Source organism: Balaenoptera borealis (genome assembly GCF_965194805.1).
Source record: "Balaenoptera borealis genome assembly, chromosome: 2".
NCBI classification, from domain to species: Eukaryota; Metazoa; Chordata; class Mammalia; order Artiodactyla; family Balaenopteridae; genus Balaenoptera; species Balaenoptera borealis.
In genome coordinates this window covers 166,768,001-166,795,156 of record NC_138867.1, presented here as the reverse complement: position 1 = coordinate 166,795,156, position 27,156 = coordinate 166,768,001, and the positions used below count along the sequence as shown (strand labels likewise).

The 27,156-nt window shown below is 47.1% G+C and overlaps 1 protein-coding gene and 1 long non-coding RNA gene across 2 annotated transcripts in view; one reads left to right on the top strand and one right to left on the bottom strand.

The window, feature by feature from the left end:
- GFPT2 (glutamine-fructose-6-phosphate transaminase 2) overlaps positions 1 to 24,670 on the bottom strand; it is a 47,532-nt gene extending 22,862 nt beyond the window's left edge. The window contains exons 1-7 of the mRNA XM_082379312.1: positions 24,536 to 24,670; positions 10,246 to 10,353; positions 9,267 to 9,365; positions 8,643 to 8,768; positions 6,264 to 6,322; positions 5,462 to 5,596; positions 3,098 to 3,159 (exon numbers count right to left, since the gene is read on the bottom strand). Of these exons, the coding sequence (XP_082235438.1) occupies positions 3,098 to 3,159; positions 5,462 to 5,596; positions 6,264 to 6,322; positions 8,643 to 8,768; positions 9,267 to 9,365; positions 10,246 to 10,353; positions 24,536 to 24,542 (596 nt within the window). The 5' untranslated portion in view covers positions 24,543 to 24,670. The remainder of the gene's footprint in view (positions 1 to 3,097; positions 3,160 to 5,461; positions 5,597 to 6,263; positions 6,323 to 8,642; positions 8,769 to 9,266; positions 9,366 to 10,245; positions 10,354 to 24,535) is intronic.
- Positions 15,511 to 20,753, top strand: LOC309623049. Its single transcript, XR_014241255.1, has 2 exons — positions 15,511 to 18,403; positions 18,439 to 20,753. It is a non-coding gene; the product is annotated as an uncharacterized lncRNA (long non-coding RNA).
- Positions 24,671 to 27,156: the final 2,486 nt, after the last annotated feature.

Below are 27,156 nucleotides of genomic sequence, written 5' to 3'. Positions count from 1 at the left end.
AGAGATATACCATGTTCTTGGATTGGAAGAATCAACATTGTGAAAATGACTCTACTACCCAAAGCAATCTACAGATTCAATGCAATCCCTATCAAACTACTGCTGGCATTTTTCACAGAACTAGAACAAAAAATTTCACAATTTGTATGGAAACACAAAAGACCCCGAATAGCCAAAGCAATCTTGAGAACGAAAAATGGAGCTGGAGGAATCAGGCTCCCTGACTTCAGACTGTATTACAAAGCTACAGTAATCAAGACAGTTTGGTACTGGCACAAAAACAGAAACATAGATCAATGGAACAGGATAGAAAGCCCAGAGATAAACCCACGCACATATGGTCACCTTATCTTTGATAAAGGAGGCAAGCACATACAGTGGAGAAAAGACAGCCTCTTCAATAAGTGGTGCTGGGAAAACTGGACAGGTACATGTAAAAGTATGAAATTAGAACACTCCCTAACACCATACACAAAAATAAACTCAAAATGGATTAAAGACCTAAGTGTAAGGCCAGACACTATCAAACTCTTAGAGGAAAACATAGGCAGAACACTCTATGACATAAATCACAGCAAGATCCTTTTTGACCCAGCTCCTAGAGAAATGGAAATAAAAACACAAATAAACAAATGGGACCTAATGAAACTTAAAAGCTTTTTTTTTGCACAGCAAAGGAAACCATAAATAAGACCAAAAGACAATCCTCAGAATGGGAGAAAATATTTGCAAATGAAGCAACTGACAAAGGATTAATCTCCAACATTTACAAGCAGCTCATGCAGCTCAATAACAAAAAAACAAACAACCCAATCCAAAAATGGGCAGAAGACCTAAATAGACATTTCTCCAAAGAAGATATACAGATTGCCAACAGACACATGAAAGAATGCTCAACATCCTTAATCATTAGAGAAATGCAAATCAAAACTACAATGAGATATCATCTCACACCGGTCAGAATGGCCATCATCAAAAAATCTAGAAACAATAAATGCTGGAGAGGGTGTGGAGAAAAGGGAACCCTCTTGCACTGTTGGTGGGAATGTAAATTGATACAGCCACTATGGAGAACAGTATGGAGGTTCCTTAAAAAACTAAAAATAGAACTACCATACGACCCAGCAATCCCACTACTGGGCATATACCCTGAGAAAACCATAATTCAAAAAGAGTCATGTACCAAAATGTTCATTGCAGCTCTATTTACAATAGCCAGGACATGGAAGCAACCTAAGTGTCCATCATCGGATGAATGGATAAAGAAGATGTGGCACATATATACAATGGAATATTACTCAGCCATAAAAAGAAATGAAATGGAGGTATTTGTAGTGAGGTGGATGGAATTAGAGTCTGTCATACAGAGTGAAGTAAGCCAGAAAGAGAAAAACAAATACCGTATGCTAACACATATATATGGAATCTAAGGGAAAAAAAAAAAAAAAGGTCATGAAGAACCTAGTGGCAAGACGGGAATAAAGACACAGCCCTACTAGAGAATGGACTTGAGGATATGGGGAGGGGGAGGGGTAAGATGTGACAGGGTGAGAGAGTGGCATGGACATATATACACTACCAAATGTAAAATAGATAGTGGGAAGCAGCGGCATAGCACAGGGAGATCAGCTCGGTGGTTGTGACCACCTAGAGGGGTGGGATAGGGAGGGTGGGAGGGAGGGAGACGCCTGAGGGAAGAGATATGGGAACATATGTATATGTATAACTGATTCACTTTGTTATAAAGCAGAAAGTAACACACCATTGTAAAGCAATTATACTCCAATAAAGATGTTTAAAAAAAAAAAAAGAAGAAGCTATTAGAAAATAAATAAATAAATAAACCCTATTGGTGAGTGGCAAGTGAAAACAAGCTCAGGGCTCCCACCGATTCTGCATTATGGTGAGTTGTACAATGTAATAATAATAGAAATAAAGTGCACAATAAATGTAATGTGCTTGAATCATCCTGAAACCATTCCCCCTGCCACTAGTCTGTGGAAAAACTGACTTCCATGAAACTGGTCCCTGGTGCCAAAAAGGTTGGGGACTGCTACCTTAAGGGTAGGACCAGGTTGGGTGTCACTAGGTCGCCAGGGCCCAGTACACAGTAAATACTCAACAAATATTAGTTGGATGGATGGATAGATAGATGGGTAGATAGATGGTCAGATTGATTGATGGATGGATAGACAGATGGATAGATAGATGGACAGATAAATGGGTAGATAGACAAATGAGTGGATGGACAGATGGATGGATGGGTGGATAATCCACCCATCTGAATATAAAATTATAGGATGGCACTCACATGCCCATTTGTGTGAATCCACACATTGCTGGGGGCCACAGGGCTCTAACAGAAGGACATATGGGCTGACCCAGGCCCTCTCAGCTGATTCCTGGATCACACCTGGCATGAAGGTGATAAAGCTTGAGCTCTTGGCCTTCAAGGCCTCTTCTTTACTGGATTCAAATCAACATTCATTTTTTTTTTTTCACACACACACACTATATTTTATTTTTACAAGAGATAAATAGACTGACACCAGGCATTGTACATGGATGACCACAACAAAAGCAACAATGATTGCAATTACCAAACATGAAACACACTCATACTATGTCATAATATTGACATTCAGCCCAGTAATCCTCCACTGTAACAGCTCCTTTACTTTGCAGTGAAAATTGATTTGTATATTCTTTGCCTCTGAGTCAACATTCATTTTTGTTCCTAATTTCATGTTCATAATTTTGCATGCTTTTTCTAAAGGGAATCTCTGAAGTTGACCTGAAACCTGGACCTGCCCTTGCTATACAACTTTATTTTTAGTTTGAATTTGTTGTCAATTTCTAAAAAAAAAGTGTAGAGATTTCAAATAAAAATCCAACTTTCTAGTTTCTCTTTAAAAAAATCAGAAGCTCCAGCCACAGAGATGGTGGGGTACATTCTCTGTGGCTAAGCCACAGTTGTCCCTTAGATAGAGTGAGCACCTTCTGTTTTGCCAGGGGCCCTACTTCTCTTTTGTGCCTCAAGCTAAGTGATTTTATTTTATTTATTTGTTGCTGGAAATGTCAATGCGTTCTGTCTCACCTTGTGGCCACGGCTTCTCCGGGGTAGTGGATGCTCTTGAAAACCAATGCAAATGCGCCTTCCTGAAAAGACGGGAAAGGAGAGTGAGGAACAACTTACTCTGGCTAAGCTAGGTTGCTGCACCTCAGCCCACTACCCCAGACAGCTCTCCCTGGGAGCCTCTTCACTGCGGGCAGTCCTGGGGTCACTCACTCAGGGTGCTGAATATAGGACAGCTTGCGCAGGGTGATGTCAGGAGGGGAAAGTGAAACAGGCAGTACCACAATCAAGTATCAAAGACCAGAACTTGTGGATTTCATTGTGAGCAATATAAACCTCCCTGTCCAGGTCCACAAGGAACAGCTCCCAGCTCTGTGATGACCTGGGTGGACTGCTGCAGTTAGAACCTCAGGAAATGAGAACCGTAGCCAGGGGTCCTGCCCTGGGCCTCAGGGATGGTACCTACTCAGGGAGCAATTGTGAGGATTAAAGGGGCTAATCCACGACCTAAGTTTAGCTCAACACACGTTAGTGCCTGGGTTCAAATCGTGGCTCCACCCCTTAACTGGGCAATCACGGCAGCCTTCTTTGTGCCTCATGGTGAATGGAAATGAGAATAGTCCTACCTTGTATGGCTTCTGTGAGCTAATGCATTTTAAGTGCTTAGAACAGTGCCTGACATAATAGAGACACATCAGAAGTGTGAGTTGTTATAATTATTATTTCTATGGCAATGACTGCCATTTGTGCTCTGTGCCTCAGCTTGTTGGTTTGTACAAACCAGAGTTAGAATATAGTTCTCCTAACTCAAAACTCCAAATGCTCTTCCTATTTAAAAGTTCAATGCAAAATTCTCTCCTACATTCTGACCATCCTGTACTAATCATGACCGTACTTGACTTTATGTACAGCCAGCTATAAATCTGGATTTCCAAGGTTTGGAAACCTAGGCAGACCTCATGGCCTCATGCTATGTCCAGTTTGCCAACTCAGTCACACAACCAGAGAGACCCCGGGGCCAGCATCTCCAGGTCCCTAAGGGCCTTTCAAACTGCCCAAAATGAAGGGGCTTTAGACAGAACCTGAGGAGCCTGACATTCACCCTGCTGGTTTTGTCAGCAATGAAGTAGGACTAAATAGAAAAACTCTTCCCGTTCTCTGCCAAAAAGAGCCCTGTGTTGCTTCAGATATATCGCTGAAGTTTAAAAGTGCCATCACTGAGAGACATTTCCAAAATTTAAAATTACAGATGGAAAAGAGAAAGTACTATGCTGCAAAACTAAATTGGTTTACTGTACACTAGTTATGGGACAGGCTTTTATTTATAAATATGTCCTCTAAATTAAGGTCCCCCAAAGTGGGAGTCACAGGGCAAAGGGTTTGACTTACTTTTAAAAAAAGACTGAAAACACCAAAGGGTCATATATTTTAAACCACAGTGTTGTACCCAAAGCAGCCTCTGACCCCAGATGTTCTAGATCCTCGGCCCTGAACACTCTCTCCAAGCTGTCCCCATCTCAGGGGAGCTATTGGACAGCTCTGATGCTCAGAAGGATGGATTCTAGGAAGTCTGGAGCCCTCTCCTCCTCCCTCCACCGTCCCATGGAGGGCCTGGGTCTGCTCTACCTCCTCCTCCAAGGACGTGTCTCTCTTGGACAATCCCTCCACCATGTGCCCCTTTGCAGGGACCTTGTTCCATAGGTCCAACTCTCTGGGACATCACCAATCTCTTTCTCCCACTTGGATCATTCATTTCAGCACACAGACATGATCTGATATCTCCTACCACAAAAATACAATCCTGCCTCAGAACTGCAACCCTCTCCCTTCACTGGGCCATTTCTTTGCACCCTTCTTCTTCTACAACCAAACTTCTCAAAAGTCCACACCTGCTGTCTTTATTTCCTCTTCCTTCCTTCCAGCTCCACTCAGTAAGGACTTGTGGGCATTTCTCCCACATGACGAATAACTGCTTTACTGAAACAGGAGGAAAGACTACAATTCTAAGTCTCCAACATCAGTTAAATTCATCTTGGGTATGTATGCGCACAAGTCAACAATGCACACAAGTCAACTGATAAGATGACAACATGAACTGCCACAATCAAGGTCCCTTGTGCAACACACCATTGGTAGAAGCCACAGATCAGAAGGCCTATCACCATTTCAGAGATGTTAAAATGAAGCAAAGCAGTTTCTATTTGATGTTTACTACCAAAACCTCAGAACTTCTCCCAATTCTACAAGGATGTAACATTTTAAGGCCAGGCACTGTAGATGAGCCATCTTTAATCCTCAGGTACTTGGTGCAAGTTTGCCTAATAAGTGTTTATAAAAACTGAAGGAATGAAGGGATGATTTAGATAGGTGAGACTTGTAACTCACCAGCTGCTGAATGACTCTCTCGACCAGTGTTGAAAATGTAATGTCCTCAGTTTCTCTGTTGTCGAACACATATTTAATCAGCTTGGCGATGGTCTCTGTATCTGTTTCTGACTCAAACTCATAGCCTTTGCTTTCCTGGAATATTTGGTTGGACAGAGTGTCAGATAATGGTTGTTGTGCAATGCTGGCCTGGCCAGCTCCCTCTCCTCCCTTATGACTTGTCCTTGGAGTGACTTAAGGCAAGAACAAGGAAAATGGGGAAGGGATGAGAAATGTTTGCCTGAATCCCACAGCCTAACACAGCTGAGTCATTGTAGTCTTCCCTGAGATCATCCCGCCTCAGAAGCTTGTCCTTGCCATTAATCTGGACATTGCAAAATAACAGCAATCAAAATGATCAAACACATTGAATCAAATCCACCCACCTCCCAACCAATACCACAACCTCTTCATACTTGAAGCACTTGCCGCCTGCCTTCCCACCCCACATTCCATTTGGTGCATGAGTTGGTATGTTATTCAGTGCAGACACTTTAATAAAAAGAAGTTCATGTTTTTTTGATTCTGCTCTGACTCTGCAACGGCCTTTGAGGTAAATGAGAATGCCCTGCTCTCTCCTCCAGCAAGATCTGGGGAGGAGCCTGAGCTGGGGATGAGTTTTGTGTCTAATGTGGTGATGTGGCCAAGAGTGGACCTCAATCAGCTTCTGCCTTTTTTTCTGGAGGGAAATGAGCTGGTTGGAAAATTTCTGGGAAAGACCAATACCACTTGACTTAGATGTCACCCGGGGGAAGTATCTTACCAGAAATTTCCTCAGGTCTTTGTAATTTGTAATGATCCCATTATGGATGACCACGAATTCTGGAAGTCAAGAGAGAAATGCTATGAAGAAATGAAGTTCAAGTCAGATGTGAAGAAAGACAATTTGACAGCTTGAAACCTACAAACTCTGTTCATACAGACACTTGTGATAAGCAAACTTCACTTACAGAGATTAGAGCTGACATCTGCCATGACTACAATTTAAACCCGAGGAAATAACACATTTCTCTTTTGATAAAAAGCATCCACCAACCTGGCCGCGCACTGAGCTCTGACTTGTGGCCTACAGTAGCATGAAATAGGCTTTGGTATTTATGTCAAAAGGGATGATTAAGCCTTCATTATCTATTAACTGTCTTCACAACAATCCCGTCCTCCATTTTTTTCATATCTATTGTGACTGTGTTTCTTCACATTATTTTCTTAACCCTGTCACATTTTCTTTCATCTCAGCCTATTGTCTTAACTTCTCATCATTAATTTGTTTCCTAGAATCTGTGTTTTCTTTGTGAAAACTTCTTTGTGTAATTTTTGTATGCAATGTAGTTGCTGGGTGTAAGTCTTCCTTAAAAGTATGCTCTTCAGATATCACTGATGAGTCGTTAGAGAAATTTTACAAATCTTTTCTTATTTCCCATGTTGTTTTATTTTCTTCAATTACTCATCCTGAGTCACGGCAGGCATTTCCAAATTTGGGTGTGGGGGCAATCTCCTTGGAGCCTAGCTGCTCTGGGGACACAGAATCACTGTCTGCAGTGAAGCGGGGGTTCACCCTATCATCTCAGTGGGCAGGAGGCTGGGGTTGAGGTGGCGACATTTCAGGGCACATGGTCTCGGTACAGTGTGTTACCTCAGTAACACTGTTGCTCCAGGGACCAGCCTCTGCATCTGGCTTGGGGTTTGGTTGGATGTATATCCTAGGTCCTCAGCACCGTGGGGTCTATTGTCCCCCTCCTGAGTGTAGGGTGCCTGCCCCTGTAGTGGGGCATCTCATGGCTCAGGGCATGGACCAGATGCAAGGAATGGTCCCCAGCAAAGAAACCTCACTACCCAAGTCTCTGACCATGTAGGTGTATGTATAGACTGGTCCCTGTACTATCTCTGGCTGCTCTGATGAGAGAGGTGCATGGGGCCCTCCTGTTCTCTCCGGGAGGCTTTCCTTTCCAAATCGGGCAGGGTGAGCTGCCTCCAGGCACTGCAGTGTCCACAGGGGCAAAGGACACTGACCAGGGAGGTGCTGCTCTCTCCTGTGGCCTGACTTCCAAGACAATTCATGGCAGTGAGGCTTGTCAAGTGTTTAGCTAATAGTAAATACCCTACAACTACTCTTACGTGTCTGATCCCTACTCTAATATGAGGCTTGGCAAGAACCTGCATTATGCCACATTCTGGAGTCGGCTTGGGGTGGGGGATCCCAGCTGACTCCAGTGGAGTCGGCTTGGGGTGGGGGATCCCAGCTGACTCCAGAAATCATTCTCTCCACTGGACACCCTCTCGCATCATGCCCAGGTGTGGGTCATGGGGGCTTCTGACCTGACCAGGCCCAACCCAGAGTGGAGACCCACTAGAAGGCCCAGATGATGTCTTAGACCCTCGTCTGCCCTTGGAGCCCTGGGAGGAGTCAGGGATTATGCCCTCTCTCCTCATATGCCCATGTGTCCTACTGCCAGAGGCCCTGACACCCCTGGGTGCTGACCACAGAGTCCCTGAGAGCTTCCAGTGGGAACTCCAGACCTACCAGTCCTTCCCCCATGAGAGGAGACTGGGACATCATTTAAAAGAACCACCACAAAAAGAATTGTCCTGGGGGCTCAGGCAAGTGATGTGGACCCATGGGCTGGGGCTGACATGGTGAGGGGGGAATTGGGAGAACTGGGTGGCCCTCGTTACAGGAACCAGGATTGGAGCAGGCACCTCAGACGTTAAACAAGATCAGCATTGCCACCTGCCCTGGCTCAGGACCACTCTCTTCAGGGTCAGGGATGGGTATAGCTGGACGAGGAAGGAACCCCAATCTTTCCTCAAGTGCCCAGCCCTCTGGAACACCCTTGTCCCTAACTGAGGAACAGTGCCCAGGCCTTCAACCCTTTACACCACCAAGTCCCACTCAGGCTGGGTCCCCAGAGCCAAAGGCATTCATGGGAAGTGCCACTGTTTTCCTGTGGATGCCTGCGGGGTCAGCGCTATCCAGGGGTCAGGTTGAATTTGCCTCCTTTCTGGGGCCCAGTGCCAACAGTTTGGATACTCGGGGAAGACAGGGACGCTGAGAAGCCAGTTGGTGGTGGGTGTGGATCAACCCTGGCACAGGTCAGGGCCAGGCACAACCACTAGGACAGGGGAGCAAGGCTATACTACATACCGTTGCCTTTGTCTGAGCGCTGTGGGTGGCTGTTGACAGCATTGGGGACCCCGTGGGTGGCCCAGCGTGTGTGGGCAATGCCAAAGTGGGTCTCAAACTCCACTTTTAAGTCCATGCTGTCCTGTTCTAGATGAAGGAAAAATAAGTTTGCTGCACTTTAAGCATTGACATGGTACTGTTACATGAGGTGACTTCATTACATGAAGACACATCAGCTACACCAAAAGTACATCCCACCATCAACCACAAAGGCCCCATTCTGGAGAATTCTGCCAGAGCCTTGCTTTAATTAGTACTTATCAGTAACCTAACTCACTTAACTGAAATAAACTTACTTTAAAAAGAAAATTACAGGTCCCTACCATAAATGGAAAAGCAGTATCATTTGCCACAAAAATTAAAATACATAAGTACTAAATATTGAAAAAAAAATTCTCAGCACACCATCACCTGAAATAAACCATCCCACACTCTGGGAAACAGTTTTGCAACATGGACTTAACCCTCCTATTTTTCCATGCTTGGGTAGGTTAATATTTTTAGTCTCCAATGCTGTTGGAATTAAAGATTTTAAAGTGACCCAGGCTGCATTTATTACTCTGACTTGGCATGTCTTTCACATACTGTAAAGTTCTTCATCAAGAGCCTTGACATTTCCTCTTTTCTTGACCAGCTGGATATGTCTTTCTTTGACTTCGTTGTTATTTCCATCGATTGCCACACCTGTAACATAAACATGATTTTTTTGTATTGGAATTTAAGTTTTGTCTCCCATGCTTCATTACAGGGAATGACCCTGGGTGAGGGCTATACAGAACTGTGGATTTATTAGTTCTTATTCCCCAGGCTTGCTGCCCAGAAGAGAACTAGACAGTGTTAGGATATTGACTTGGAAAGAGGAGGCTGTGACTGTGACAGTGCTAACCAGCAATCAGGGAACATGTGCCTGAAACCCAGGCTGTGGTTGCCTCACCTCGGCTTCTAACCAGGGTAATTCTTGGAGTTTGCCTGCGGGAGAGGTGCCACCACGTCTGCCGCCAAAGGCAGCGGGCTCATTTAAGGACATTTGTGCACTTTGCATTCTGCTACTTTAGCTGGTGTTTCCATTGCACTAGTGTTCCTGCAATCTTTCATCTGACTTGCTTTCTGTTAAGAATTTATAGGAATATATAATTATCTGGCTCTCCTTTTTCTCCTAAGGCTGCTTAATTAAAAATGGGAAACAGACTAAATATCCACCTGTTATGTGGATGAAGGAGTAAACTCTGAGATAGGCATCCAGTGGAGGACTGTGCAGCCACTTAGAAAGATTATGTTAGGAAGTGTTTAGGGTAATGGAAAAAAACAAGGTAAGTGAAAGAAGAAGAATACAAAATTACAGAATTGCATAATTATAATTAGATAAAACAATAAATATCTGCATGACACCTCTACCGTCCCCAGACCCCAGACGACCAGAGGAGGGACACAGATATTGATGGGGGGTGCTTTTGATAGATATTTTTTTAACCCTTGTTTTTTCTTTCTACTTTTCTATAGGAATTTTCAAATTTCTTTAATGAACAAGCATTATGTTTATATGGCAGCAGCTTGCAGAGCCTACCTGCTGAGTCATAGCCTCTATACTCAAGCCGCTGCAGTCCCTTGATGAGGGTTTCGAAAATCTCCTTCCTTGTCCGGGGGACTCTGTAGTTCATGTAGGCGAAGATTCCTGTTAAAAGAAGGGAAAACCATATGTTTACAAAACACTTGGTTCATGTTTAGAAGAAAACACTTCTGGGGAAACAGATACCACTGGAGGCGCATCACTGAAGGGCTTCCAGGCTGCCTGCAGAAGAAGGTGTGGCCTTCCCCAGGCGTAATGGAAGAAGAGCAGAACTCCCTTCCTGCTTCTAGAAGGACATTGTATGCAGCCCTCCTGCAGTGACAAAAGGACTCACAAAGCATGTGAAGAACACACGCACACACCATGGCCTTGCAATTCCACCGTGGAGAATTTCTCCTATGGACATACTCGCAGAAGACGCCTTTCATTGTGGCAACATTTATAATAGAAAAGATCAGCAAAACAAAGCAACCACCTAGGGCCATCTGGAAGTCCCCGCTATGTGGACTCCTTGGTTTGCACAGAACACACCTGAGAAGAGTCAAAAGGAGGTCACCCCAGCCTCCTGCGACAGGTAGGAACAGGGGCTGGGGCCTTTGCTCCACTTTCCACTTGGCCCTAATGCTTGGAGCATTACCATCAATAAGCACTACTTTTATGACAGCAAACATAAAATCATCTCTTGGCCTCATAGAGAATCCTTATCTTCAAGGGAGGCCCACCAGCCTAGAAGATTTTGTTTGGCTTTATTTTCTGCATTCATATATTAAAATAACATTTTCCCAAATAGGAGGAAACAGTCATCATGTTGGTTCTTTCCAAACTCCTCCACTCCCCTGCTTGAGACTACAGACCCTTGGTCTGTCTCTATCCTGCTCTGTGAGTGTCCCATCCCATTACCCCTCTGTCCTTTTGCCCTACACGGGAAAACCTTCCCTTCTCAAAGTTCAGGTCCAACCCCACCTCCCAGGGCAGGCTTGTCCAGGCCCCGGCCAGAAGTGTTCACCTGCTCTTACATCCTGAGACATCTACTTACATCCTGAGACATCTACATCCCCTGACAAGGTCACAGGCGTCTTGGCACATGGTCCTTGTTCAATAAATGTATGTGGATAGAATGACCATGAATCTGTATTAAGCAGGGAAGCAATAGTATGGATCGTGAAAAGGGAACTCTTATTGAGAACTCACTATATGCCAGGCACTGGGCTAAGCATTGCTACACAGGTATCAATCAAAGCTCGAAGCAGTCTTAGAGGTTGGACCTGCCATTACCCTCCCCTTACCTTCTGGAACTGGGCCAGAGTCAGGAGTGGAACCAAAGAGACCTGATTTTAGGACTTAAATGATCCTAACCTCTGGGCAGCACTGCCTCGGGGATGAATAGGGTTAAAAGAAGGTTTATTTTTTCAATTTTAATTTTTATTATTTTTAAGTTTTCTCTACATTTTTCTGGGATGACAGAAAGGTCTGAGCAAAATTTAAAAATTGCCAGATACCTGTAACTGCACCCCCATGTTCATTGCAGCATTATTTACAATAGCCAAGACATGGAAACAACTTAAGTGTCCATTGACGGATGAATGGATAAAGTAGCCATGGAATATATATGTAATATTTTTTTATTAATTAATTAATTTTATTTATTTATTTTTGGCCGCGTTGGGTCTTGGTTGATGTGGGCGGGCTTTCTCTAGTTGCAGCGAGTGGGGGCTACTCTTGGTTGTGGGCTTCTCGTTGCAGTGGCTTCTCTTGTTGCGGAGCACGGGCTCTAGGCGCATGGGCTTCAGTAGTTGTGGCACGTGGGCTCTAGAGAGCAGGCTCAGTAGTTGTGGCACATGGGCTTAGTTGCTCCACGGTATGTGGGATCTTCCTGGACCAGGGCTCAAACCCATGTGCCCTGCATTGGCAGGCGGATTCTTAACCACTGAGCCACCAGGGAAGCCCTATATATGTAATATTAATGGAATATCATCCAGCCATAAAAAAGGAGGAAATCCTGCCATTTGTGACAACATGGATGAATCTTGAGGGCAATATGCTAAGTGAAATAAGTCAGACAGAGAGAGACAAATACTGTATGATCTCACTTTTATATAGAATCTAACAAAAAAACTAACTCAATAGATAAAGAAATCAGATTGGCGGTTGCCAGAGTTGGGGGATGAGAGGTGAGGGAATTAGGTGAAGGTGGTCAAAAGGTACAAACTTCCAGTTATAAGATAAATTCTGGTGATATAATGTACAGCATGGTGGCTATAGTTAATATTCTATTGTATATTTGAAAGTTGCTAAGAGAGCAGATCTTAAAAGTTCTCATCACAGTGAAAAACTTTTAGCTATGTGAGGTGATGAATGTTAACTAATCTTATTGGGGTAATCATTTTGCAATATGTATATACATATACACATATATATGTAACACATACCAATACATATATACATATACAAATCATTATGTTGTATATCTTAAACTTATACAATGTAATACATCAATTATATCTCAATAAAACTGGGGAAAAAATTTGCCAGAGATAAACCTTGGAGAGGACAACCTGCCTGCAGATAACTAAGGGATGATCGCGATTATACAGCAAACCACATGTCATATCTCTGTAATATCTGTAATGTCTCTAGATTATATTCAAGTCAATATAGTATATTTGAATGAATGATTAAACTAAATGATTTAAACTAAATGATTAAAGTAAATATTATATTCCTAAGCAGTAAGTAGGGTCACATCATATGAAATTTAACTTGCTAAAATTAATCTAGACACAGTCAAAAAAAAAAGGTGATGAAATTATACAGTGCTAAAAATTATATTTTGCATTCCTAGGTACTGTATGCTACTGTACACAGGATATATTTGCACACGAGTATTAAGGGGCAGGGTTTATATTTAAAAACATGCACACTGTGGTTTCTGAGCAGTTACAGACGTTTTCTTTTAAAAATGGCCAAGGATAATTTTGGCAGTCAGCTATTTTTGTCTTCCAGGTCAGGTGAGAAGCGCTTCCCCAGCTGAGCATCTGTGCTTCAAGAGCTCACAATTTACCCTACGCTTCAAACCTAAACACTTCTGGTCAGAGGATGTATTTTTGTCACCTTACATATATATAAAAAAAAAGACAGCTACTTTTTAATGTAAATTTTAACAGCTTCATTGGGATACAAGTCACATACCATAATATTATCCCATTTAAAGTGTACAATGCAATGGTTTTTAAGTATATTCACAGAGTTGTGTAGCCATCACCATAATCTGTGCTTAGGTAAAACTTTCTATAACATTAATTTTTCTGCAAAAAAATCAGGAAGTTCCCTGGAGGGATATCGTCAAATTCCAGTCAATGTAAAGAGCACATAGCTATGGGAGATGGCTATATGAAGGATGGAGCAACTCACAAACCATTTTTGTAGTCTTTTAAACTGCAAAACTCTCCTGGCACCTTGGGAATTGTTCTAGAGTTATACCTGCACCCTCACAAAGGGGAGCTAACAGGCATTGCAGATGACACAAAGGCCCATACACCAACTCTTTTTTTTTGGGGGGGGAGGGCTGAGGGGAGACAATGTATATTTCCAAAAGTCAAATTATTGTCTATTTTTCTCCCATAAGCATGGAATAAAAGATATATATTTTTTTATTCTATTTTGTTCAGTGGCCTTGTCTCCTTTGTTGGCTTTAAGCCTTAAAAAAATAATACATAGTTTTATATACAATCTACTGTGTTCGCCAACTTCTTTTTATTTATTTGTTTGGCCAGGATTCATCCTCTTATTCATTCTTTTCAAAATATCTAGAGGCTTTTTCCTACGTGGCATTCACTCTGTTAGGTCTTACGAATATCAAGGAAAATAAAACATATATGATCCTTATAGTCAGAATGAGAGGTGGTCATCAAACAAATATATGCATAAATTGTTTTAAATGTTTTGAAAGGAAAAATACCAACTCTTTTAAATCCGAAATTCTTTTACAAGAGCGCTGTATGTTTGCCAATTCTCCCCTGCAATTCCCCATCCTCTGGGCCAAACTTCACTTCTGAACTCACGTCAGGCACGTATGCATCTCTGGCTCTGAGACCCAGAACAGCCGCCTTGGTGGGAGGTGCTGCTGCCAGAGCCCCTGGTGGGCTGGAACTGGCTGGAACGGCTAAAGGGTCCTTGCCATCAGGACCACCAGCTGTGTCCACACCCAGCTGGGAGGCTTGGCAGCCACTCAAGCACTGTTTGGTTGATTACTGTGGTGAGAGGGGCTGCCAAGAAGTGGTTTTCAAGGTCTTTGCGCAAGAAGGCATAAATCTAATTTTTAACATGAAATCTCTTGCATACCAACCTCTGTTCAGTAAATTCTTTTAAGCACTGTCTCTCTCCTCTCTCCTCTTGGCTGGATTCTCCCTGCACGCCACCAGATGAAAGTGAATAAAACAGCACCTATACTGTGCTCTTACTATTTAACAAAATAATGAAATAGAATAAAGCTGCTTTCCCAGGAATTTTGTTTGCTATTCATATCAGAATTCCCTTCTGGAATCCCTTTCATCTGCAATAAAAGCTGCAGTGAGAATCCATTTTTTTACCTATGAAATCAGTAAAGATCCACCAGTTTGACAACAAGTGAGAGTTTAAATTTGTACACTCTCTTTGGAAGGCAATTTGGCAATCTCTCACATTAAAATGTACACATCTGTTGAACAAAGCTTCTGCACTTCTAGGAATGTATCCAACAGATATCTGTGCAGGGATTCAAGTGTGCGTGCATTAGGATAGTTGCTCAGCGCTGTCTGTGGTAGCTGAAGGCTGGGGACAGCCTGATGCCTGGCAGGGCCCAGGTAAGTGATGGCACGGTCACACGTGGCCACTGTAGGGCCACATGCAGGCAGCCCTATACAGAGAACAAGGTGAAGCTGTGTGTTCTCTTGGAAAACAGGCTACATCTCCAAGATGTGTCAAGGGAAAAAAGTGGCCTGCAGAACATCTGTAAATTACCCAAGGTGGGGCAGGGAGACACATAGCGTGTTTCTGGAAGACCCTAGGAGCAGTGGTTGCCACTGACGAGGGTGCTGGACCGAAGGCAGAAACTCCTTTCCCACTGCATGTGTCCTTTTTGTACAGTCAGGATATTTTGCCACGTGCCTGTATGTAGTATGTTACCATGTGCCGCTATATGAATTAGAGAGTGGTGGGTACAGGATTGTCAGCTAGCCCAATCAACTTCACCGTGGCTCCCCAGCTCTGCTCACCTGGAGGGACAACAGCCACAAGAAGGCAGAAAGCAGTCTGAGCACACGGTCCAATGCGTAAAAAGACAGGCTCAGGGTCACCCCGCCTGGGTTCCTCCTCCCTCGCCTGCTCACTGGTCTGTGACAGCAAGAAGCACAGAGGGTGGCAGCTATGGCCTACCACCTTTGCCAAATATTGATTTCAAATCCCAGCCCACTCCTTGCTTCTGTGTGGCCTGGAGCAAGTCACTGAACTCCCAGTGGAGCGTGGTGATGGCAGCACCTACTTCCTAGGGTTGCTGTGAGAATTCATGGGAGTCTTTGTAAAGCAAGAGGAACAGTGCCTGCTGCATAGTAAGTGTCTGTATCTGTGAAAATGGAGCAGGCAAAGAGCTTCCTCCTCCTGGGGAGCACGCGGCACAAATGCAGGTATGTATACAGCACAAGGGAAGCCTTTGAGAAATTATCGTTAAATAAAACCACAAGGAAAATAGTACCAGTTTACTGGTATTTATTTTTGGCTTTCTACTTGGGGAAATGATGATTAAACCAAATGTGTGATCTGGTTACAGATTGATTAAGATGTAAATCATCCCATAAACATTTCTCTGGCCCACAGGGGCTTCATCACTGTGCTACGTGCTGTGAAGTGCCGAGATGGACCAGTCAGGGGGCCTTGCAGGGCGAATCATGAGAGGACATGATGCACAGGGACCACCCGACCCCTCGGGAGACTTGCAGGCAGAGAGGCTGAGAGCTGAGAGGTGGGAAAGGGGCAGAAGGCTCCTGGACCGGCTCTCTGCAAAGGTGGCCGACAGCTCACCCACCCGGCCTATTACAGGCCTTCTCCTCTCCCGATTTTTAAAAAGTCACATGGCCCTGTTTATTTCCTATATAGCACTTCCCTTCTTGTCTTTTGTCTGACTCCCCACTGGATTGTAACCTTCATGAGGATGGAGACCACATGTGTCTTGTTTATCTGTCTTATTCCTTGCTATATTCCCAGAACCCAGCGCAGAGTCTGGTACATTTTAGGTGCTCAGTAACTACTTTTTGAATGAATGAATGCATGAATAAATGAATGGATTGGGGGGGAGGTGTTGATCAGAGAAGGTGGCCTTTGAGCTGGGCTGGAGACAGCCACCCTCAACCATGCACAAAAAGAGAGAACCCCCAAGTGTAAGCACGAGGGACAGAAAGGCCAGAGAGGTGGGTAGTGCTGAGTCTGGTGTCCCTGAGTGTTAGCTCCTTTCACCAGGGTAGTGAGGTACTGCTCTAAGGGTAACCCTAAGACACTCAAGCACAAAGGCGTATATGCCCCAGCATTACCCACCCCCAACCATCATGCATGGTGAGGACCCTAGGACTGGAGTGGAGAGCCTTCTAGATAAATGAACCAGGTCCTGGGGAAGGATCCCAGAACTCCACTGGGTGGGATTGCAAAGTAAATCACAACCACCACTATCACGACTCATGAAGCCTTCCCATGTGCCAATACTTTCAGAACCTCATCTTGTCTAATCCTCACAATGCCTATATCCAGGCTGTGGTTCCCATGGACAGACAGGGCATCTCTGGCTCCAAGTCCAAAGAGCTGAGTAATTCACAACCAGGTCTACCTGATTGCAGGGGGCTCATCACTAATGCCCCCCAAATTAGCATAAGACCTGTCTTAGAATCCTACTCCAAGGGATGAGAAATAGCTTGCAGAGGGGGCCTGGCCCGTGGGGAGATGCCCATCTGGCCCCTGATGGACACACTCAGAGCTCCCCTGGTGAGGTCCAGACCATGTTGATACACCCTCCCCTGACCCCTGGGAGGTCACTCCTTCCCCGGGACACTCCTGCTTCTAACTCCACCTTTCTCTTCCCATCTAGCCCCCTCCCCACAGGGCAGAGCCAACCACAGCAAGGCTGGCTCCCACTACACACCTCCCTTGCCCGAGAGGGATGGCGAAATACCTCCAAGCTGGTTGGAGAGATGCCCAGCCCTGGGGCAGAGGCTGCCTTGGCCCAACCACTGCAGCTCAGTGTATACCCCTTGCCTACACTGCCATCCTAACATTCAGAGCTTCGAAACAGCTTTTCAGGGTCCCACTCTTAAAACTGATGGGAAAAGTGAGTGAGAAAAGGTTCCAAAGGTAGAAAAACCCAGATAAATTCAGAGGGACTCCAGAAGAGACTGCAGACGTGATGCAGGATGGACACGAGCCCTTTAAGAGGGGACTGTGGTCCCTTAGCCCAGCCCACCTTGGGGGTCTGGGAATTCTAATGTTCCCTCCAAATATGGCTTGAGAGATCATATAGGAACTCAGGACCAAAAGCACCACAGAGGTCCATCCATGCAGGTAGGGGCGCTTTGACCTTCAAGTGACAGATAATGACAATGACAAGATGGGCAATGTCTCTGGATTCCCAGCCAGAACTAGGATCACTGAACTCCTGGAACCTTCTCTACAACCCCTGGGGTGCTCGGGGTATTGGATGGGGGGAGGGGTTGTTTGGGGCCTGGAGGATGAGGGAAGAAGGTCTAAGTTTACAGTGGGTGGGCCAGGGTCCACATTATGATTCTGTGCCTATCGTTTTGGAAAACTTCTCCATCCTTCCAAGGATCAGCTTCCCAATGAAAGACACTGCCTTCACTGTGATTGAGGGTGAACAGTCCCAGGCAGAGATACCACCTGTACCTCATACAGGGTAGGGCTCGCTCCACTGGAGCTACATCGTCACCCAGCCAGGATGGGACCCTCTCCAGACCTAGGTCACTCTTTCCACCACCATCCAATGCTTCTCAGAATTGAAGAGGTTGACCTCCTTAGTCCATGAGTCTACTAGAGATTAGATACTATTCTAAGTCCCAAATTGGAAGACATGGCCAGTTGGATTTATGCCTCATAAAATTCCTGAGTATGTGTGTGTGTGTGTGTGTGTGTGTGTGTGTGTGTGTGTTTGAGTGTCAGGTATGTGTGTTGAGTGTGTATGTGTGTGAGAGTATGTTTATGTGCATGAGTTTGTGCTTGAGTGTCAGGTGTGTGTGAGTGTGTTGGGTGTGTGAGTGTGTGTGTGGCATGCCAGGGGAGGTGGGCAGTATACCCTTCCAGGTGAGGCCCCCAGGAAGGGAAGGCCACTGGGCCAGGAGCAAGGGCTGCAAAAGGAAGCTATGGCCTCTCTGGATGTCCAGATCTCCCTTGTGCAGACTGGGGAAGGCCACTTTATTCATGAAGTGGGAAGGACAATTTCTGCTGCTTCCTCACAGAAGTGAGAGTAAAGGCAGAGATCGCACAGCTGGGTCCTCTCACAAAGGCAGAGGAGTCCCCAGGCCTGGCTCAGGGTCAGGAGGGGGTTGGCTCTTCTGGGGACAGCCTTACCCTGTTTCAGGCCTCCTTGGGACTCCAAGGGTTAAAGTTACCACAACACTCTAATCCCTGAGATAACAGGGGACTCTGCTTCCTGCAGTAAATGTGGGCAAGGCATTTTTCTTTTTAATAGAAAATTCCTGGTGTCCCTGTCCCGTTAGGGTTTCACCAAAACAAAGGGGAAGCAACATACAAATACTCTTAATTGTACTTAGAAAAAAACTTTCAAGAAAAAAGAAAGAAGTTCAAACTGCCAAATTCAGCTATGAAAAAGCCAGACTTCTTTTTTCCAGTGAAATATTTCCTTTGAAAATTAAAAAGAGGGAGATGACTAGATTAAATTACTTGGCTTTGCACCTAATGAATCTTCAGAACGTTCTCCCAAGAGTGTTTGTAACCTCAAGTTACTATTCCTTTATAAGCAAATTTTGCTAAATATAAAAATAACTCCTCAATTTAAAAGCACTATTTACTAATCTTATATCACAAAATCTCCAGAAGGTTTCTCAGAACTCGGGAAACCCCTGATGAATAAGACTGATGGGGAAATGGCATGATGATGGGGAGGAGGAGGAGGAGGGTGGCAGGCCGTGCTGAGCCCCTGCCCAGCTGGCCGCCCAGCTGGCCTCTCTGCAGCCCTCCAGAGAGTGCCACAAAAGTCCCATAAGCAGGGGCAGGGGTGTTAGAGAGCTGCTAAGACTGGCTCCGAAGAGCCAACTGTGTGCATCTCTTCCTAACTCCATGCTCAGGGACCTCATGCTGGTGACCTGAAATTAGCCATGGTGAGAGTATTCACACCATAGAAACTGGCAAACCAAAGAGCCGGCGGTTAAACATTTATCTGCACACTACTGTGTAGGGGGCTCTGTTTCTCAAGGCTCCTGTGGCTTGGAGAGGCAACAAGCCAGGCGTCCTGACCCCAGAGTCTGTGCCCCATCAACTCCAGTCCAGTCTCTTCTGAGGCATCCACCCATGAACTGAACTGTTATAAGGAGGAAGGGAGTGTCAAATATGACAGGGTTCTGAGAGCCAAAAGAAGTTTGGGACAAAAGGATGAGCTCTCCCGAGCCAAGTAATCTCCCTGGATTGCTGTTTCCTCACCTAAGACAAGAGGCAAGTGAGCCCCCGTAAGCATTTGACAAGTTCTCGTGAAAGACTGCTGTGCAGTAAACACACTGTGTGTGTGTGTGTGTGTGTGTGTGTGTGTGTGTGTGTGTGTGTGTGTGTGCCCTGGCCCTTCTTGATTCTGGGGAATAAAACCATGCCTGTTTCTTGCAGAGAAGAGATGAGTGGGAAGGGTATCACGTACACACACGGAGAGCAAGATGCACGATATTTATATGACATGGGAACTGACTTCTAGAGAAAGTATGAACACTATTTGGTCCATCTGGGTGTGTGGCATGATGCCAGTGAAGGAAGGGGTATTTAACGGATGCCTACATTCACCTTATGACTGGGACCAGAGGAGTTGGGTGTGTGTGGTGCAGGCGATGCTGGTAGCCCTCTGGTCAACATTCTTGTAGCCATCTGGGATTGGCAACACTGGACTATTCTTGCAGAAGGTATCCGAAAGCAAGAACCCAACTGTAGCAGGATGAATAATCGTCCTCAAAAATATTAGGTCTTGGGCTTCCCTGGTGGCGCAGTGGTTAAGAATCTGCCTGCCAGTGCAGGGGACACGGGTTCGAGCCCTGGTCTGGAAAGATCCCACATGCCGCGGAGCGACTAAGCCCGTGAGCCACAACCACTGAGCCTGCGCGTCTGGAGCCTGTGCTCCGCAACAAGAGAGGTCGCGACAGTGAGAGGCTCGCGCACCGCGATGAAGAGTGGCCCCTGCTCGCCGCAACTAGAGAAAGCCCTCGCACAGAAACGAAGACCCAACACAGCCAAAAAATAAATATAAATAAATAAATAAATTTATATTAAAAAAAAAAATTAGGTTTTAACTCCTAGAATGTATCTGTAAATGGAAAAGTGTCTTTATAGATGTGATTAAGTTAAGGATCTTGAGATGGGAGATTATTCTGAATTATACAGATGGGCCCTAAATGAAATAACAAGTGTCCTTATAAAAGGGAAGCAGAAGGAGATTTAATATGGAAGAGGAGAAAGTGATGTGACCATGGAAGAGGAGACTGGAATGAGTAGCCACAAGCCAAGGAATGCCGGCAACCACCAGAAGCTGGAAGAGGCAAGGAACAGATTCTCCCCTAGAGCTTCTGGAGGAAGTGGGGCCCTGTTGGCACCTCCATTTTGGCCCAGTAAAACTGATTGTTGGACAACTAGTCTCCAGAACTGTGAGAAAAATAGATTTATGTTGTTTTAAATCAGCAAGTTTGTGGCAATTTGTTACAGCAGCCAGAGGAGCTAATACAAAAGATGATGAATTCAAGGCAAGGGCTTTACCTTCTAGCAAAAACTAAGAATTTTTTCTTCTTCAAGTCTTTTTTTCCCACCTCATAGATGACTAAGTATAGTAATGAAGGACAGGGAAGATTTAAGAATTCATAGACGGGACATGCAATCTTTTTTGTCACATCCCCAAGCATGCATGCCGCCATGCCCTTGCATATGCTGTGCCCTCAGCCTGGCACACCTATCACCCTCTTCTCTCTGTAGAGCTCATACTTGAAATCAGGCCTGTGACACTCTCCCAGGTCCCTCTCTCTCTTCTGGGGAAAGTCAGTGTCTCTGCCTCCATTGTGCTGGGGTCCCAACCTCAGACTGCATGGGGGCCATCAGGTACCATCAGTGAGTGGTGCAGCTGGGTCAGGGTGGGAGAAATGGGGAGCTTGCACCTGTCATCCCAGGGATCACTGTAAACTATTCAGAAACATGGACTCAGAGTTGCTCATCTTCGGATTTTTTCAAGAGAAGTCAAAGTCCTACCTATTTATGTGAAATCTCCCAATTGTGTTACTTGGTAACTACAATAATTAAAAAAAAAAAACAAAGTTTAAATTCTGTGCACCAAACAGAAAGATGTCTGGCTGCCGGTTTGGCATGGGGCTGCCAGGCTGCAGCTCGTGCCCTAGGTCTTCCCTCTATGGCAGCATTTACCTCATGAGTTACTCCGTCCCTGGTCAGCCTCTGGACTGCCCCTCCAACTACCTGCCCCTTCTCTGAGGGGAGGACCATGCCCACAGAGCTCCAGGGCCTGGAAAACAGGGCCTCTCCAGGAGCAGTTATTCTCTAGAGTGGGTAAAGGAGGGAGGGAGAGGGAATATAGTAGCCTTTTTATCAGCAGAAAGTCAGCAAAATGCCAGCAATTCCCAGATGTCAACAAAACCACCCATGAGTACCTATGTGTCGCTTCAGATAAACTCTCAGTTCATTAAAACTTTGAGGGTGATCTGCTTAGTGTGTGGAGGGTCAACTAGAACTGGGTCCAGCTTCCTGTGGGAGAAGCAGCAAAGACAAGGGAGAGCAGGAGGCACTCTGAGCCCGGTCATCAGGAACTGATAAGGAAAGGCCTTCAGCTCAACCCCTGCTGACCACTGCGGAACCAGCCCCAGAGATCTGAGCTCTGAGGTGGCTTCAAGGTGGCAAATCCCAGCAGGGCTACAGCCAGTCCAGAGAAAAGACCTAACACAACAGACAAAGGTATGCACAGACCTCTCTGGGCCTCAATTTCCCCAAATGTAAAGTGAAGAGGGTAAGTGGTTTATTCCAGGAGCACCCTCACAGTTTTTGCACTATCCTTGTACCAAATGCACAATCATTTCTTTAATATTTTTCTATAAAATTGACCAAAGTTTTTAAAACTTAAATAAATTCATTACAAAAGAAAACAAACATAAAAGAAAACTAATTATCACTTGCCGTATATACACAGATCAGATCATAATCCCAAAAAAAAAAAACCCACAAACAAACCAAACCAATGGGTTCAATTTTAGCCATCTGCTGCTCTGAGCTCTGAGCCCAGGACAGCTTCCTCTGTGCAAGGGGTGCTCAGGCAAGTGTCAGAAAGATGTTAAAGGCACATTAGCACCCAGCTGAGGCTTTCTCTTGGCTACTTGAAAAGGAAATAACTTTCCCATGCAGGAACTCCACAAGACTCCCCGACTTCACTGAGGGCTGGAGGGTGGGGTGTGCCAGCAGGGAGCCCTGTTGGGAGGACACAGGTAGTTACAAACCAAAGCTTATCCTTTCCCTAGGGGCCAAAAACACAGCAGCCCTTTAGGAAAGCAGAACAAACTCAGAATTGAGAGTCTGAGCGCCCCCAGGCTCAGAAGGACAACAGAGAAAGGTGGATGTACATAGGAAGCAGGATGGCTAGGGTGGTGGTAGGGGCGGAAGGGCATCTGAGAGGAGGAAGGAGGGAAGCTGCTCATGATGGAGGGGCAGACCCAGTGGGAGGGTCTTGGCGCACCAGTCTGGCTCTAAAACCACCAGGTGGCCAAGGGCCTTGAATGCCACACTAAGGAGTTTGGAACCCAAAGCTTCTTGGCAAAATTGCCACCTTTGCCTTATCTCTCTCCCCAGGAATGCCTACAGGCAGCCCTATATGTACATTACCAATGACGCCCGGGAGTCCTGACATTTTTGCTGAGGGTTCAGGAGTTTAAATTGATGTCTGCTTGGCCTGGGGGAGGTTGCACCCCAAAAGTCAGCTGTCTGCTCCTTGGTCAGTCGGTCCTTTTTCACTTTTTCAGGAGCGCCTGGCCTCAGAAACAAGGCCTGTACAGACCTTGGCCCACGGCTCACTGCTGGCACACCCGACCCCAGCAGCCCTGAGCACGGTCAGACAGAGGCCTTTCATGGCTTCAAAAGTTCCACCAGGTCCTCCAGCCACAGGAGGCTGGAATGGGAAACTGAATCCCACTCAAGGAAAAAAAAAAAAAAATGCACAGTGACCTTTTGTCCCAGCAGAAGTTCTCGGCCCTCTCCCCAGCCAGCGGAGGCGGTCCAGCAAGGAGAGTAAGGAATTGCAGATGTGCGCGCAGGGCCGGGCCGCCCTCCCCACCGTCCCGCAGCCTTGAGGGACCGCGCCCAGTCACCGCGGTATTCGAGACGCCGGGGCCCGACCCCGCTCCCAGTCCAGGGCTCCCTCTCCCAGATTCCGCCCGAAGCTCGGCGGTAGGTGCTGCTTCTTCCCCGCGCCTCGCCGAGAGCTCTTTCCAGCGAAGAGGCGGCAATCCGGAATCAACCCTTCTAGGTACAAGAAGTTCATTTTGGGACGCGAGGAGGACGCACAGGCCCTTCCCGAGCGCACCAGGGGCTGCTCCAGACACCACGGGGACGGTGCAGGTGTGGTCGCCTCTCATCGGTGTTCGCGATGGGCTAAGAGCCGCGTTGGGCACCCCGCGCCCGGGATGCGCGCTAGCTTGCGCCTGGCCGCCTTGTGGGCGACTTGGGGGCGCTTTCCTCACTGGACATGGGGTGCGGACACACCTCTGTGTTTCGAGGGTCCAGGCCTAGGACAGGACCAATTCCCTCCCCTCTGTGGGTTCGAGAACGGGGTTGGGCACCCTCCCCTTCACCCCTCCCTGGGACACCCACTCGGCGGCCGGGGCAAGGGGAAGCAGGCCCAGCCCGTGAAAGTCCCTCTGTCGGGGACCAAGGCAAATCGACGCCCCCATCTCGCGCCGCCTCCAGTCCCCAGGGCCCGGCTCTTGGGCCCAGGCTCTGAGAGGCCGGGGCGCCGGAACCCGCGGCCGCCACGGAGGGGGCCGCAGGTGAGCGCTGCACTCACCGCACATCTTGGCCGCTCCTCGCGCCCTTCCCGGCTCCGGGCCTCTACGCTCAGCTGACACTGGAGAGCCCCGTGCGCTCCTCGCGCTCCTGGACTCTAGCTCCCGCCGCTCGGCCTCTGGCCCTTATAGCTCGTAGCCCTCCTCTATGGGCGGGGTCGAGGCGTGGCCTCCTCCCGCCTGCCCGCTTCCCATTGGCCCCCGGTTGTCGTGACAACGGCGGGCACTTGGCCCCCAGGAGTCCGGGCAGCGGGTTAGGGGCGGCTCCCAGGCGCAAGTCCCGGCTGTAGCACGTGGGCGTCCGGCGTTAGGTTCTGGAAACGGGCTGGTGGGGGCAGCACGCTTCCTGAGTTTAGACCCAGACTCAACCAGTGAGTAGACGTGGGACCTTGGGCAGGGGACTGAATCGCTCTGCGCTTCAGCCTTCCTGTCTGTAGAATAGGGATAACAATGGAACCTACCTCCCGGGTCGTAATGTTGTTTAAGGCAGTCTGTGTAAGTCACAGAGTACAATGTCGGGCATAATAACACGTGTTCCGGGTGTGCGCCCCTCTGTGTGCCAGACTCCTCTCAGGGCACCAGAGACGTAGCACAAGGTAGGCTCAGAGATGGAAAGGGACTTTGCCAAAATTGGGCAGCCGAGGCGGTGTCAGAACTCGAACCTGGGATTTATTGCAGAGCCGGAAGTCGGAGGCCAGGATTGCCCAAGTATTGAGCAAAGCTGGGGGAACCCAGGAAGCCGCCTCCTCCCAGAGGGGCGCTGGTTGACCTCTCCGCGCAGCTGGCCTGAGCTCGGCCGGCCTAATCTCGGGAGCCCTAATCTGGCCCCGCCATGAGTCACAGAGGCCTGCGTTCCCCCGCCTGGTTCCCGGCCGTTCCCTCCCCTTCCCCCTGTAGTTTGGGCTGGGTCTCACGAGGAAGGTCACGAGAACGGGCCCAACATTTGCGTACTTCGAAGCCATCTGGTGTTTTTTATTTTACTTAAAAAAAAAAAAGTCCTGAAATTCTATACAGATACTCTTCAGTTGTGTTGTTAGAGAAAAGACGAAGCTTTTTACGTCTTCTCTAGAGCATTTTTCCTAATGTAATCCGTCTCTAGCTTCTCAAGGCTCTGCAGGCCCTGGCAGGAGTAGGCGTTTATTGCACCCATTGGACCTTTGAGGAAACTGAGGCTCAACGACAGTAAGGAGCGGGTTGGTTGAGTAATCCTGCTAGGAGACAGCAGAGCTGGTTCAGGAGCTGCCGCATTTGCTTCTCACCCTCCACAGTGCACTGTCACTTTCACTCACTCGTTCCCTCTTTCCTAAGCAGCCGGCTTCATGCCTGTCCTGGTACTAGGGACCTAATGGTGAGTGAAAATAGATCCAGCTTGGGCCCTCCTGGCACTTAAAAAGAGGTGGGCAGCAGACACTTAGTCTAGTGTCACAGAGAGCCGGATGGTTCCAAATGGGATATAGGGAGGAGGGACAGGCCTGGCTGATGTGGAGGGTGCCAGGCTGCCTGGAACTTGGCTGGGCCTGAGGCTGGGGCTGGTGCAGGTCAGTATAGAGTCAGGGCAGTTGCCAGAGGAAGTTAACAGACTTGAAAAGGGAGGTACTGGTATGTGCAAAGGTCCCATGGCTGAGGGCTAGAGCTTGAGTTGGGAGATCAGGCTGTTCTGCCCCAGGGCCTCTACCCTCTGTAACTGAGGTGGGGATAGGATGATATTCTTAGGCTCTCTGCTAGCACCAAGACAGCAGGAACCCTGAGGTCCTAGCAGGGTCCACATCTGCCCCCTCTCCTCCTCGGGGGTTCACAGCTCTCTGGTGGGGAGGAGCATGAATGCTAGGACCCCTGTGGAGGTATCTGCAGCTGCTGCCCTGCCTTTGGGACCAGCCCCTGAGAGACCTTTGGGAGGACAGTGGCCTGGGCCTGGCCACATAACCACTAGATACCCCTGGCCCTGGCATTGGTTCAGGGATTAGTGTGTGGCCCATGCTGGGCCCTTATCAATCTGCTTATGGACATGGGAAAATCAGCAGAAAAGATGAGCTTGTCCCTTGCCCAGTGGCACAGCTGGCTAGAGGGTAGAGTGGTGATGCCGGGGACCTTCTTGTCACCTTTGGGGTTGGGTGGGGAGAGGCTGTCTGAGAGTGAAGAATCCAGAGCAAAGCAGATCCCTAGGATGGAGAAAGATACACATTTTTGGAGCCCTGGGTTCACCCGGTCCTGAAGCCAGGATCTATCGCTAGGCTTCTCAGTATCAGAGCTCAATAAATTCCCATCTTCACTCGAGGCACTCTGAAGTGACTTCTATCATTTGCAACCAAGTAGAGTCCTGATTCCTTCAACCTGTCGGAACTGGGATCTGAGGTCTAGGGGAGCAATTAGGCAGCTGGTGGCCCCAGCCCATAAGATCTTGCTGGCTGGACCCCCTTCCTGCTCTCGCCTTGTCTGGGACCTGTCCGGATGCAGCCCAGAAGGCCCCTGAAGTTTGATGAAATTAAGCAATCTGACCAAAGTCACAAAGCCAGGAAGTGGGGGGCTGGTCTGGATCCGGAGACCAAGGCTTGGTCCCTCTCAGAGGAGGGAGGATGTGGGACCATGCATAGACACCTTCCCCAGCCTGGCCCCATACCTGTGC